We start from the raw sequence: 15533 nt of genomic DNA, 5'->3' as shown, positions 1-15533 counted from the left end.
AATTCAATTCTTTAAGTTTATAGACTTCAAAATTAAGAAAACAATTAATCACAACAAATATTAATGTTATCCTTTCATACCAGGCCCATCATCATGACACACTCATGTTGACACTTGTCTTCCTCCACTATGGCAGCTGGAGAGCACTACTGCAGCTCCTGGTTCAGGTATAGAGAATGTCAAAATACATAATACAACAGATGTAGTGCAGTGTACAACAGAGTGTATTTTATTAGCAGTAAATCAAGCTGACAGAGGTACAAAGAAATTGCATGAGGGTTATACTTGCTTACAGTCACTTGTTCTGTGAATACTTCACTGTCTATCCACTGTCCACAAACTTATCCTGCTTAGGAACCCCAGATGTGATGTGTTCAGTGGTCTGACAGGCCAAGGGGGAAGATGCTGTTGCTACTTCTAGTGGTGTTGGGCTTTAACTGGGGTGGGCTTTAACTCAAGAGGGGTGGGAAGAGTCCTTCAGGATGCTGGAGCCCTTTGTAAACATCCCTGTGACTTCGTTGGAGGATGAAAATACTTATTAATGTATTTTTTGGTAGATAAATGATGCTAGTTATACAGAACAGAAGGAAAAGGGCATTTTAATGTAGCCTACTGCAATTTGTGTCATTGTGTTTTTCAGTTGCCCCCCCCCCCCCCCCATAGGCGTACTCACACTTACTCCATCAATCACCTAATGAAACTTTACAAAGTAACACAAGTCATCCAAGATGATTACAAATATTTGCCTGTTTGAAATTGATATGGTGGCTGAGAGAGGCTGGGGTTAGGAGAGTGGAGGGTTGCAACCAGCTGTGCAAACACAGTCTTGGTGATTTATGAACCCAGCTGTGAGCTGCTAATGGTAGAAAATGACACAGGAGCCACTGCAGCTCTGCAAGCATGACCCACTGATTACCAACTGCAACACAGGCTGACAAATATACAGCACAAAGCGGTAGGTAGGAGGTCTGAGAGACAGGGACTGTTCCTGCAATTTTCTTTCATTTACATCAACTGTTATCAATTTTTCATCATTTGTATATCTCTATGAGAATACAACTATATACATTTTGTTTTGATAACTGGCCGCAACCTCTGCAGTAAAATAATATTTTGCACAGGGTGAGCCTTTGATTGTGTCTGTATATATAACAGAAAAGAGAAGTGAAGATGAAAAAATAGATAAAGCGAGTGTCTGTTCATACAAAGGGAGAGTGCAAATCCACAGCAGGAGCAGAACTAAAATGAATAACTGTTTTCCAGCTTTTCCTCTCAAGTTAAAATATTCTGGAGCCAAAATCTTTACAGAAGACACACAATGAAAACACATCATGGGTTTTCATGAGCCGTCTAAGGTGGTAAGTTTCAACCACCAGGCTGAGCACACTCTGTGTCTGGATCTCACCTTTAATGGCTGCTACTACCACTCTCAACCTAGCAACAATAACTGGGGGTCATTATTAAGAGTAGGATGTGTCAGTTTGCCCCAAAACTTTAAAAGATAACTATAAAGTATGTAGTGAAATTTTACCTATGGCAGTCACCAACATGGTACACCAAATTATTTAACTTAAACCGTATTGGAAGGGTGACTTTTTAATTCAAAGGAACCCTAATTTTTAGGGGGAATCAAAAGTAAAAAAAATAAAGCATATGTATAAAAATATGCATATGTAGCCTACAAAAACATAAAACATTGATGGTGCAATTACATAAATGCCCACTAGATAGCAGTATGGGGTTATATAATTCAGTGCTGCTCTCTGGTGACAACATGAGACAGATGAGCAGCATGAGTTATTTTTTAAAAGGGAGGTTATTGAACAAGTTGATGGTGTAGCTTTACATGAGGGACCACTTTTAACGGTCACACATCACAATGAAGCTGCATGAAAGCATCATAATACATGTGCCAAAAAATAAACCAAAACTAAAACAAGCCTCTACAACAATTCAATTCACAATAAAAACTAATGAAAATACTGCAGCAGAAACATGGCAGCCTAGACATGGATTCACATTTTAAACAGGTACAAAACCTACTCAAAAATATAAAAATCCAACTTTGCAAATATATAATGGCCCACATGATGGCAGGATGGAACCATGAGTAATTCAGTGCTGCTGTATTTCCCTGTAACAGCATCTGTTCGTAGTTCTTGATGGTAGAGAGAGTTTTAAAATTCAGTTAATAGACAGCAGCTGATTCTGGGTCCAATAACACAACTGTTTCAGAATCGATAGATCCATTTTGGCGAGGGTTGTAATTGCACCTCTTTCTAGTAATCAACAAAAAATAAACATTCAGCAACCTTGTAATTTTATGTCTAACATAGATATAAAACATACTTATTCCCTGTTGAAGTAGAATTAAATGGTCAAAAAACACATTAATCTTGTTCTGTTGAACTGACATTAATCTCCAATTAGAAAAGTGTCATGTGAAAGTTATCTATGTTGTGTGTGGTGTACTCACAACTTTTTATGTTACTGTACTGCACTAAACTAAAGGTTTTGTATGCAAGCTGTTTCCAATAAACTTAAATTCAGGTAACAAATTGGGATTAATAGGTACGCATTTTCATTATTAAGGTATTGTGTTGTCCTTGTGACTTTGACCACTAATATCATGTGGTGGTGAACAATATTACAGCAATCGATAGTCAAATAACTAAAATCAATAATATTAAAAAATAAATGTACCTAATAAAGATTAATAAAAGAGCAGATCAAAGAAAAACTTCTAACAGCAAATCTTTAAGCATGGCTATGTGCCACAGGGAAACAATACCTTTCTTTGTAATTTAAGTGAACAGACCCTTTAAAATGGAATGTGATTTATGAGATGAGAGCCAGTGTGATGTCACTGATCACAGTAACTGTTGGACACACACTGTTGGTATTACTAGAAGACACGTGTTACAGTTAGTGTATCAAAAGCCAGGATTTCTCCCAGCTACATTCACGACAAATTGTTAGTAAAGCAAAGCCATTTTTTAGGATAAGAAAATGGACAAAGATAGATCTAGAGGACTTTTCTCTCTGGAGGTCCGGGACTCTCTGTGGCTCCCAAAGAATCATCTGTCTGACAATATCTCTATTGAAGAGATTGAAGATGAGATTGAATTCGAGATTGAAGACGAGACTGAAGTTGAAATGACAGACATTGAGGAAGACATTGAGGAGTACTGCTACACTCCTTCCCGTAAGGTAAGAGATACATTTCACAAATAGGAAAACTGTAAGAAATCCAAAAGATGCATTTGAGATTTGTGTAAAAATGACTGGCATTGTGTTAATACTGATCCCCACCTAAATCTTAATCATCTTAACAAGAACATGCATATTAGTACATTTAAGTAGTAGATATACATAAAGTATGTATATTAAAACATTACAAATCCCCTCGTATACAAAAACTATTTGTTCAACTGCATCCTTTAAACATGGTTTATGGTTTATTTGTGAATATATTTGAAATGAAATTAATCAGAAAATGTATGCATAAATAACATTTTGTTTGAAAGTGTAGCTCATTATGTATCTAATATTTTTACTGTGCCCTGCTGTCTGTCATCTTTTTACATGACATGAGATAGTATAAACAACAAACTAATAATCTCTTTGTTTCACAGAGAAATGAATCTGAGAACTCAGAGAAATCTTATGGTCTTCAAGAAGAGGAGGAGGAGAAGGAGGAGAACAGACAAGCCAGTGCTGCTCTTGAAGAGGACTTGGAGATGATAAAGTACGAAGATAAATCAGGAGGACTTTTCTCTCTGGAGATCCAGGACTCTTCGTGTCTCCCAAGGAAACCGTCCTCTGAGAATATCCCTATTGAAGAAGAGATTCAAGCTCACTCAATAGAAGTTGAGGAAGAGGTAGAGAAGTACTCCTACACTTCTTTCAGTGAGGTAAGACATAAATTTCACAAACATCAAAACTGTAAGAAATCCAAAAGATACAGTTGAGATTTGTTTATAAATGACTGGCATTGTGTTAATATTTATCCTACCTGAATCTTCATCATCTTAACAAGAGCTTACTTGTGATTAACTTTTTAAAAATGTACATATTAGTTTCTTAAGAAAAGTTAACATTTAAGTAGTAAATGTACAAAACTATGTATAGTGTTATATGTATATGTTCAGTTGCATCCTTTAAACCACCTGAGACCTTATTTATTTATGAAATTAACCAGAAAATGTATCTCTAATGTCTAATATTTTAACTGTGCCCTGCTGTCTGTCATCTTTTTACATGACATGCGATAGTATTAACAACAAACTAATAATCTCTTTATGTGTCACAGACAAATGAATCTGAGAACTCAGAGAACTCTGGTGGTCTTCAAGAAGACGAGAAGGAGGAGGAAAGACAAGCCAGCACTGCTCTTGAAGAGGAGTTGGAGATGATGAAAAGAGATCAGGTTCAACAGAAAGAAGCCCTGGAGCAGGATCAAAAAGAAAAAGATGCTCTTTCAAAGGCTTTGAAGGAGGAACAAGATGAAAAAGTCAGTCTTCATGTTGAACTGGAGCACATGAAGACACAAGTAGCTGATCTTAAGAAGTCACAGAAAGAGCACAGGCATAGGAATTCAAAGCTTCAACACAAAATGAGTAAAATGACAGCTGATCATGAAGAGGACAAACTGGTGATTGAGAAACTCAAAAATGATCTGGAGGTGTCCTCTCATCAGCACAAAAAAGAAATAAGAAAGCGTGATAAAGCGAATTGTGCCAATATCAAGGCACTAGGAGACCAACTCATCGAGCAACAGAAGGAAAGTTTTGAAAAAGACAATGAGATTCAATCCCTGCGCTTCAGTATTCAGAATCTTCAAAGTGGCCTTGAAGCCAAGGACAATACTGTTTCCTCACTGCAGGCGAAACTTGACCAGTGGGCCGCAGACCTCAAAGAGGAACAAATGAAAAACTGCAAACTCCAGGCTGCTGTCTCCCGGCAGCAGAAGGAAGCAGAAGAGCTAGATCATCTGACTCATGAAAACCAACAACTGGCTTCTGAGAACAAGAGGCTTCAAGGTGAACTTGAGGATGCTTTAAATGAGGTACAGTTTGCTCAAAAGCAGCTCCAGGAAGACAGAGAAGCTTGCAGCAGACTTGAGGAGGCAGTCAAGAAGGAGAAAATTTGTTCCTTGAGAGCACATGAAATGATAAAGAAGCAAGAGACAGAGCTCTTTGAAATGACTGTGGCTTTAGAAAAGAGCAAGACTCAGCTCAAAAAGGCCTCTGCATCCTTAGAGAGCAAGAAGTACGACATGCAGACACTAAAGCTGGAGAATGCAGATATCAGGACTAAATTCATGGCCATGGAGACAAAATATGACATAATAGTGAGTAAACACCAGTCTCTCCATGAGTCCCATGAAGAAATTAGGAAAAATCAAAAGAATTACAATCAAGCTACCATTGCTAGGCTCGAGTACATGGTAGATGACCTCAAAGCACGTCAGTCAGAAGCCAAGACAAGACGAACTGAACTTGAAGATGCCCTGAAACAGGAAAAAACACGCAACTCTAACTTGCTGCAGAGAGCCAATGAAATGGCCTCTTCTCTTGTAAAAGAAAGGACCGCGTGTGAGAAGTACTGTGTCAAGTTTGAGGAAGCTTTGAACAAGCAGATAGAAACACTGGGCGAACGGCAGGAGCTGGCTGTGACCCTCCAGAAAACTCAGGACAGCTTATCCACACTTCAGCGACAACAGCTGGAAGAGTCAAACTTTCAGAAAAATAAAATCTCTGAGAATCGAGCTACCATTGCTCAGCTCCAGTACATGGTAGATGACCTCAAAGCACGTCAGTCAGAGAGCAAGACACGACAAGCCGAACTTGAAGATGCCCTGAAACAGGAAAAGACACAAAGTTCTGACTTGCAGCAGAGAGCCGATCAAGGTGCCTCTACTCTTGAAAAGGTAAAGACCATGTGTGAGAAGTACCGTGTGGAGCTCAAGGAAGCTTTGATCAAGCAGACAGAGTTACTGGAGGAACGACAGAAACTGGCTGTGGCCCTCCAGAAAACTCAGGACAGCCTATCCAGACTTCATGAACAACAGCTGGCAGAGTCAAACTTTCAATCCAGACACATCAATGACACTGAGCTCAGGCTCAGTGAGAAGAAAGTTGCTCTAGATGAGGCATTACAGGCTTTACACAGTCTGCAAACAGAACACACAGACCTGGGGAAGAGATACTGTGCCATTAATCATAATTTTTGTGAACTGCTTAAAACCCACAGTGCCCTCCAAATCAGATATGAGAGGCTCGGCTATGCACAAGGAAACCCCCAACCAGAAATCAACGTACCGCAGTTCACCTTCAACTTGTAATGGTCATACATACAGGACAGCTCATTGGACAAGGGACAAATAAGTGTCCTTTGTCCACCAGGGTTCTTGTCCTACATCTGAAGGACATGCGACACATTTTGGCCGGAGGAGACCGATTGTTTGAATGGTCTTCGACATCACTGATCAGCCACCTAAAATTTAGTTTCAGTCTTGAGATCCCTCCTGAGGCACCTTAACACCCATCCACCACCACCCAATTCTCTCCCTTCAACTCGACCAGCCGAGGCAGATGGCCACCCACCCTGAGTCCGGTTCTGCCAGAGGTTTCTTCCCCTAGAAAGGCAGTTTTTCCTCTCCACTGTTGCCCAAGTGCTTTGCTCATGGTGGGAACGGTTGGGTTTTTTCTTTTCTTTTCCCTTCCTTTCTTTTCTTTCTCTTCTTAAGTTTTTGTTCATGTTAACTTGTGTAAACATTTTAACATGTGACAAATTCAATAAATACATTTCAATACATAAAGAATTTTACTCTTACTGGAGATAATAGTTCCATACCAAAGTCCAACAAGAAAATTTAAAAAAAAAGGTTCAGGTGAGCTAAACTTTTTGGCATAATTACTATGTTTCTGTGAAACTGTCTAACTTGCATTAGACTTACCTCAGATCAAAATCAGGACTGGCCTTAGCCTACACAGATAGGAAAAAGACTATATTTGCAATTACATGTAAAAAGTAAAAAAAAAAAAAAAAAACTCAATTTCACACAAAACTCAACTGAACTTGTTCGACAGACAATAAAAATAACTAACATTTTGAGGTGTTTTTCTAAAACATGAATTTAATTTTTCATGAGTTGACTAGTGAGCATTAAGGCAAATTGTTAAACAGTAATACTTTATTTAGACAGTCTACCAAACAGGATGAACCTGCAACAATCACTGAATCCCAGTTGGTTCATATGTAAAATATTCAACTTTAAACTGTTGGTTTTACATCTCATACAAGTCAGAATAATCTAACAGTAACAAAGGTATCTCACAGATCTGTCCTGTGCAGCTTCATCTCAGGCTTCAAAGGGATATCCAGCAGTCTGCCCCGACAAATGATCTCCTCCTCGTACACAACTATTATCTGCTCACAAACGCCTAATATTTCCCACAGTAGTAGTTAGGTGCTCTTTGGTTAACTTTCTCAAACTGTGGATTAGAAATATTTCAATAAATTAGGAAAGAATTTATTTCAAAACAAACATTTTCCAAAAGTCAAGGAATTAAGGCACTTGGACAACTAAGACGCAGTTGCTCTTCCTTGTTTGTTTGAAAAAATCAATAACATTAAATATGATTAAAACAATATGATAAAATGGATTAACCAATTTTAATTAAAAATTTGTCAAGAATTTGTCTATAAAAACAACTTTACAAGGCACAAAACTGTTGGATTTAGCTCTTATGAACATCCCAGTTTTTAGATGCTTTATGAAAATCTAAACTCCAATGATAAAAATAAATGTATTTACAGAATTTTACGATTAATCTGTAAAACAATCATTATTCTACACCTAAATGGCCATCTTGTTATTTACAGTCCAGATAAAGGAAGTAAAAACCAAAAACCTAAAAAGGGGAACTCCACCAATCTGTCTGTTTACAGATGGGAAGTATTATTGCATATGTGAAAAGATAATATAGATCTTTTTGTGTTAGGTCTGATGTGAGGCAGTGTCTGTTGGGGTTGAAGACTACAAGACTGAAAATGTAAAAGATCTAAGGCTGTGAGGGTCTGCTTAAGGCTAGCGGCTCCAGAGCGCCTTAATTAGCCGTGAATGTGTTGCATTGTGCGTAACGTAGGCACCAGATTGTGACAAGGAAGAGGAATGTATCAAATAAAAAAGACAATATGTCTGGAGTGCAACACTAAAACAGTGAAGTAGTCTCTTCAAAACAAAATAAAAACATAAAATTCCAGTAACAGTTTTACTTTAGTGTAATTCATTCACTTTTTAAGCAGAGGAGCTTTGTCCATCACTTGTATGGACATTTTTGTGTTTGTGGAGTTTTGACCAGGTGGAGAACTGTTCTCCACATGTTCTACAGTTGTAAGGCTTCTCTCCTGTGTGTGTCCTCATATGTCCTTTCAGGTCTGTTCTGTGGGCAAACACCTTCTCACACACATTGCACTTATAAGGCTTTTCACCCGTGTGTGTTCTGATGTGCCTTGTCAAAGTCGTCCTGGTTGCAAATTTTCTCTTGCAGTGGGAACACTTAAAGGGCTTTTCGCCTGTATGAACTCGCAGATGATTTTTGAAAGACGAAGAATCTGCAAACTCCTTCCCGCAGTCGCTGCACGTGTACGGCTTCTCACCTGTGTGAATTCTCATGTGCTTCTTCATATTCACACATGCGCTGAAGCTTTTGTCACAGATGTTGCATTTGTACGGCTTTTCCCCGGTGTGAACCCTAAGGTGCAGGTCGAGATTGTATCGTCGGTTGAATCCGTTTCCGCAAACTTTGCACTTGAAAGGCTTTTCAATGGAGTGAATTACTAAATGTTTATTCAAATCCCAGCTCTCCCTGAACATTTTACCACAAGTGTCGCATTTGAAAGTCTTTTCAACAGTGTGGGATTTCATATGAAATTTATAGTTTTTGAAATTAGTCATCACTTTACCGCACCGGTCACACTTGTAAGGGTTGTCTTCATCTTCGTTACTGCCGCTTGACGTGTTCCCATCTTTCCTGTTTGGTGCTGGGGTTGCACTTCCATTTGATGTTGCGCTCTTATTGTTACGTTTCTCACTTTGTGTCAACTCCGATGTTGTATTGTCATTCTTTCGTCTCTTATTTGGTGTTGCATCAGTACTTTCATTGGATGTTGTGTTCCCATGCTTTTGTCTCTTATTTAGTGTTGCCTGCTTACTTCTTGTAGACCTTGTGTTTACATCATTGGGTTTCTTATTTGGTGTTGATTCAATACTTTCACTAGAAGTTGTTTTCCTCTCGCTGCGTTTCCTATCTGGTCTTGGTTCAGTGCATGTGGTTGATTTTTCCCCATCATTGGGTTTCTTATTCAGGGTTAGCCCATTACTTCTAGTTGATGTTGTGTTCCCTCGGCTACGATTCTTATTTGGTGTTGATTTTGTACTTCTGTTTAATGTTGTCTCATTGTTGCGTTTCTTACTTAGTGTTGGTTTAGTACTTGAAGTTGATGTGGCTTTCTCGTCATTGGGTTTGTTTTGTGTCTTGTGTTCTTTTCCTTCCGGGTCTGTTTTTTCTACTGATGCAGTATATGTAGTTGTGGTTGTGTTTTCATCATTAGATTTCTTATCTAGTGTTGGTTCAGTACTCTCAGTTGGTGCTGTGTTCTCATTGTTGCCTGTCTTAGTTGGTGATATCTCTGTAATTTTGTCTGATGTTATGTTCCCATCATCAGGTTTCTCATTTGGTGTTGGATCAATACTTTCAGTAGTTGTTGTTTTCTCTGTTGTTGGTTCAGTTGTCTTCTCATCATTATGAATCCTGTTTGGTGTAATTTCAGTACTTCCAGTTGATGATGTAGCCTCCTTGTTACAATTCTCATCTGGTGTTAGCTCTGTACTTCTGGTTGACGTTGTGTTGCTATCGTTGCCTTTCTCATTTGGTGATGACTCAACACTTCCAGTTAAGGTTGATCTCCTATCTTGGCTTTTCTTATTTGTTTTCGATTCACCATTTCCTTTTGATGTTGGGTTCTCATCATTACATTTCTCATTTAGTGTTAGCTGGGTTCCTGTAGTCGATATGGTGTTCTTACCGTTACATTTCTTATTTGGTTCAGTACTTTTAGGTAATGTTGTGTTCTCAAAGTTCTGTTTCTGATATGGTGTTAGCTCAGTACTTGTAGCTGTTGTTTGTCCATTATCGTGTCTCTTATTTGGTGTTGACTCAGTACTTCTAGTTGATGTTGTAGTCTCATTGTTACATTTCTCAGTCTGTGTTACCTTGGTAATACTGGTTAATGGTGTGTTCTCATCATTACATTTCTTATCCGAGGTTTGCTTAGTACTTGTTGCTGATGTTGTGTTCCCATCGTTGCTTTTCTCTTCTAATGTTTGATCAGTATTTCTAGCTGATCCTGTGTTCTCCTCATTGCCTTTCTCATTTGGTGTTGCACTTCCTTGGTTAGAAGTTATGGCATCTTGGCTCTCAGTTATACGAGAGTTGTGAGAAAGGAGGCACTGGTCATTGTTTGGTGCTGATACTGAAGAACTCTCCCTGTCAAATCCAGATAACGCATCTTTGTTTGAGATGCCTTGTTGAGGATCTGTATTTGCTGTAGTCTGAGGTCGGTCAGTGTCCAAAGGCCGAGACTGATCACTGCAGACGCATCCCTCACAAGTGGGAGACTTAGAGGCATCAGTCTCTTGTTGCTGTACAAGCTGCCGTCGTTCTTGACTGATGCACATTTCCTCATGTTCCTCTTTTACCGGTAAAGGATCTGGTTGGATCAGACTGGGGTTCGTCTCTTGGTTACTGTGCTGCTGGTGGTCCAGGAGAACCTCCTCCTCTTTACGGACAGATGTCTGGGAGAGCTCTAGGCAGAGGAACAAAGAAATGGGACAGTGATGAAAATTTGTCTGTATATAACAGTTGTGAATAAGATAGTCTTTTATGAGCAATGCAAATTGGAAACACAGAAGCTACCTTTCCAAGGACTGGGAATGCAAGACACATTGATTGCCACAGTTTTTAAACTTGTTGGATATATAGGGTTATGATTTTTAGTTCAAATAAAATATTAAATCTGATATGCTACTGAGCCACAGTGACATCAAACTTGGCATGCTCCCAATGTCTGACTCGATGACTGTACAACATCGTACCACAGAGACAAAATTTGATTCCTATTTACACACAATTAATACATTTCCGTACTTAGGTGCAAGTATTGTGTGAGCCCTTCACTCCCCTTTGCTGTCCTGACTATGTTTTATGATCCAATATTTATTTTTAGTCTATTTTTCACTATTTTCAATCTACCTTCACTATATAGCTTAGTACACATTTTAGGCCCACAATAAAAGTAATGACTCAGTTTAGATATATTTTATAGCTAACAACTCAGCAATAAGACAATACTTTTCCTATAATGTTTTGTACAGTGTCATACAGTATTTCTATCATTTCTAGGACAGGATTTCGACACTTATCAACCTCAGCAGGTGTCACTCACCTGCTACATGTACTGATATTAACTTCAAAAGATTTCTTCCTCCTCTCCTGCCCACATACCTCGCTTATGCTTTAACAGCAATAGGTAGGATGAAGAGAGGCTTTAATATCTGTCAATTACTGAATATTATTGCCCTTCAGGTGTTTATGACAGTGGCGACTTCCGCCTGTATTTGGCACCATGTGTATAACATGTGCTGTAATAGTGTTTGCATAAAGCAGTGCGCATATGAAAGTGCACTAACAATCTAGACACACATTTTCTTAGCAAAATGCTACATACAACACTTTACTCTGGAAAACATGTTTCGTTACACCTGTCAAACTGGTCTGTCTAGAAGGTGAGGCAAGGCACAGCTAAAAAAAATAAAATGTGGACCTGTACCATCGCCTGTTTAACACAGAACTAAATTCATTAGAGACGAACTTTTTAATTTTACCAACCTGTGTGCTGTAACTTTATCTCTGGCGTCAAAACGTTTTCCAACAGTCTGCGTTGTCGAGCGATTTCTGTCTCGTAATCTTCCACTCTCTTTTCAAAGGCTCCCAATATTTCTTGCGCAGCCGCAGTGAGTCGATCACAGACAAACTGTCGCATGCTTTGGACAGAAGACATTGTTGAATTATTAAAATTGAGATACTTTCTTTTGCTAAAACTTCATCAAACTCTTTGAGCAAAACTGAAGTTGTGTTCTCAGTTTTCCTACTTCCGCATTTGCCGAAGTAAACAACATGCTCTGTGGCGCATACTGCCACCTACTGGCCTGGAATATATGGCATTCAGGTTCAACCGGGTTCAAACCATTACATCTACAAATCACTTTATATTAGTTTACTTAAAACTCATATTGTGCAATAACCTGTACGTATCATTCGTCACCTGTTTGTAAGTTTATAAGCATCTTTCCAGGGTTTCCTTATAGGAATAATTATTGCTTCTTCCAGCTTTCTTTCATCTTCCTAGACTTCATTATATAATAGCAATAAATTCTATCCATACTTAAATATGTAAAAATTAAACATTTCATCTTCATATTTTTTCAGTTTTTGGTATTTTTTCACTTTTCACCAATTGTGCAACTACTGTTTCTTCTTTATTTTTTGTGTAATGTATATATACATTATACATAATACATAATACATAATACATATATGTCTATGTCTTCGACTGTTTCTGCACATGAGAAATTTCTGGTGGAATTTTCAGATCATATTGTCTGAAAATCATAGTTTTGCTCAAACACAATACACAGATAAACAGTCTGTGCTATAGCTCTCCTGACTAATTTTCTAACAAAGAAAAAGTTATGGAAGTCCCTCAAATTCAGTCTTTTTGTCCAGTTAAAGTCAGAAAGGTTCTGTCATGCTGCTACATTAAAATTAGGGGTCATAAATATAATGAGAATCATAGTCTGTGGATTATGATAATCCATAACAAAAGAATATCCGACCAAAATATATACTAAATTTGGAAAAAAAGGGTTACCTGAACTTGAACCAATGGCTGCATTGTAATGCATTTACTTTTGTGTAGCTGATTCTGCACGTGTTATATCTTTGAATAATTTTGACTCTTACACCATAGAGATTATAAACAGGCATATTTGGAGTGTGTACATTTCAAGACCTCAACTTTAGTCCGACATGCACATGAGATCCAACAATAAACAGACTGAAAAGCATATGATACAGTAATATCTGGACAATTATTCAAACATATTGTGATAGTGTGCCAGTAAATACCCACCCAAGTAGAACAGAGAAATAATTTAAAAGGCAATAGACCAGTAAATAGTTCGTAAAGAAAGGTGTAGGTAAGAAAATGTTTAATACCTTGATTTGAATCGTGTTTGTCCATATAGGGATCCTGTACATATAGAGACACATTTCTTGTAGATGTTAAAAGATGGTAAAGAAGCAGACCCTCTGTACATTTAGATTCATTATCATTTATTGTAAATAACCTACTGCATAGTGGGTTATTACTGCAGCAAGTGATACTACGATGATGTACCTCATAAGCACTGAGCTAAAAGCCAAACTCAGCCCTGACTGCATAAATGTGATGTGACAATTTTACATGCGAGTCTGATGTCTCAGTAAGCCTCTGAGTCTGTTTTAACCACAAATCTTGAATATTACAGGGTCAGGGTCACTTTTCTATAACGCTTCTAACATGCACAGTCTAATCTAAATTTTTGAACTTTTTTTAACCTTAGCTCGAAAGGAAATTCAGCTCTGTGGCTTCTCCCTTGCATGGATCCTTTTGTGAAACCTCAGTCCTGTGTTATGAGCAAAATTCTTCCCACAAAAGTTGCATTTATACGGCTTTTCCCCTGTATGGACTCTGGTGTGTATTTTCAACGTTGTGCTGACAGCAAACCTCTTCCCACACCAAATACATTTATAGGGCTTCTCCCCTGTGTGCACTCGGACATGATTTGTGAGGGATGAGTGGTAAGAAAACTCCCTCCCGCAGTGGATACAGCTGTAGGGCTTCTCCCCCGTGTGAGTCCGGGTGTGCCTCCTCAGGTCTGCTCCGCGGCTGAAACTTTTCCCGCAGGTGGAACAAGTGTGCTGCTTCTCGCCGGTGTGAATTCTCATATGGGTGACGCTGTTTGACTGACAGTTGAATTCCTTTCCACAAACTCTGCATCTGAAGGGCTTTACATCTGTGTGAGTCATCATGTGTTTCCTCACCAGAGCCTCCTGGGTAAACCCTTTCCCACAGGTGTCACAATTAAAACATTTTTCATCAGTGTGGGTCCTTTTGTGAAGTTTTAAATTTAAGTAATCATGAAACTCCTCATTGCAAAATATACATTTGAAATGCTTGTTCTCTGGTTTGTGATCAGTACTTGCATTCCCTTGGTTTCCTCTTTCATGATCTTGGCTTTCAGCTGTGTGAGAATTATGAGAAAGCTGGTGCTCACCGTTCGGTACTGATACACCTGAGCCCTCTCTGTCAGATTCAGATTTTATCACTACAACTGAGATGTTGGTCAGTGGCTCTTTTTCTGCTGCACTCTGAGGCTGGTCAGGATCCACAAGCAGAGTCGGATCTTCCATATAATCACTTCCATCACAAGCAGGCCTTAACAAATTTGTCTCCTGCTCCAGTATAAGCTGCTCTCTGTCCTGACTGGTGCAGAGCTCCTCCCGCTCCTCTTTAATCTGTGAAGCCTCGGGTACCTCGTGGTTCAGACTGCAGTTCCTCACCTGGTTAAAGAGCTTCTGTTGGTCCAGGAGAACCTCCTTATTATAAACAGATGACCGTGAGATGTCTGAAGGGAAGGACAAAAGAAGCACTGATGTAAAAAAATATGAATCCTCCAGCGGCTGAAGAATGTTTTTTTATTTATGGCTTATGATTTACCAATTTAGAATTAGTAAATTATTCATTAACCAGTGATAAAAACAATTAATTAAAATGTTAACATCCCATATAAAACGTTTGGATGTAGGAGCAAGAATATGAATTCGTCCATGCTATAGCCAAGGACAGTTTAACATGACAAACCTCTCTTGCGTAATCTTATCTCCGGTTTCATGAAGATGTCCAGCAGTCTGCGCTGACGGACGATCTCTTCCTCGTACACTGACATCGTCTGTTCAAAGACTCCTAATATTTCCTCAGCAGCTGCGGTCAGTCGCTCGCTGACAAACTTCCTCAAACACAAACCTGAAGACATTTTCACTCAATCAGCGGGACATGAGATACTATGGAAGATAAAGATAAACCATTTGACGTACGTGCTAAACAAGCCAACTGAGCTGAAATCCGCTTCGCTGTGACTGTATGTTTACTTCCGCCGGACACAATATGATGTTGCTCCGATTTAAAGGGAACGCGCCTCCTGCGGATGTTGGTGTTGCAGATTGCAAATTTCTTCTTGATATTTCTTCAAGGGCATCATGTCATATGTCTGTATGAATTAACTGTTTGAGAAAGAGATGATGGCTCTTGCTGTCAGAATCTCAACCACATGGGTTTATCAATCGCAAGATGTCAATGTATCA

General features: G+C 38.8%; 1 protein-coding gene across 1 annotated transcript; it reads right to left on the bottom strand.

Moving 5' to 3' along the window:
* Positions 1–7178: 7178 nt before the first annotated feature.
* On the bottom strand, positions 7179–15314 carry LOC130169265 (uncharacterized). Its single transcript, XM_056375844.1, has 4 exons — positions 15034–15314; positions 13759–14797; positions 11958–12169; positions 7179–10875 (listed from the first exon to the last, which is right to left on the bottom strand). Exons 1-4 carry the CDS (start codon positions 15203–15205, stop codon positions 8306–8308), a joined length of 3993 nt encoding a protein of 1330 aa, XP_056231819.1. The 5' UTR covers positions 15206–15314; the 3' UTR covers positions 7179–8305.
* Positions 15315–15533: the final 219 nt, after the last annotated feature.

Source organism: Seriola aureovittata, chromosome 5 (genome assembly GCF_021018895.1).
Source record: "Seriola aureovittata isolate HTS-2021-v1 ecotype China chromosome 5, ASM2101889v1, whole genome shotgun sequence".
Lineage (NCBI taxonomy): Eukaryota > Metazoa > Chordata > Actinopteri > Carangiformes > Carangidae > Seriola > Seriola aureovittata.
The sequence above is the reverse complement of the archived record's forward strand: the minus strand, read 5'-3'. Positions and strand labels throughout refer to the sequence as shown.

Coding starts and splice junctions, on each gene's coding strand:
- LOC130169265 (XM_056375844.1), bottom strand. CDS start 15,205: ATGTCTTCAGGTTTGTGTTTGAGGAAGTTTGTCAGCGAGCGACTGACC. Junction 14,798..15,033: donor GATAAGATTACGCAAGAGAG/GTTTGTCATGTT, acceptor CCTTCCCTTCAG/ACATCTCACGGTCATCTGTT. Junction 12,170..13,758: donor AGGATCCATGCAAGGGAGAA/GCCACAGAGCTG, acceptor AGTTTGATGAAG/TTTTAGCAAAAGAAAGTATC.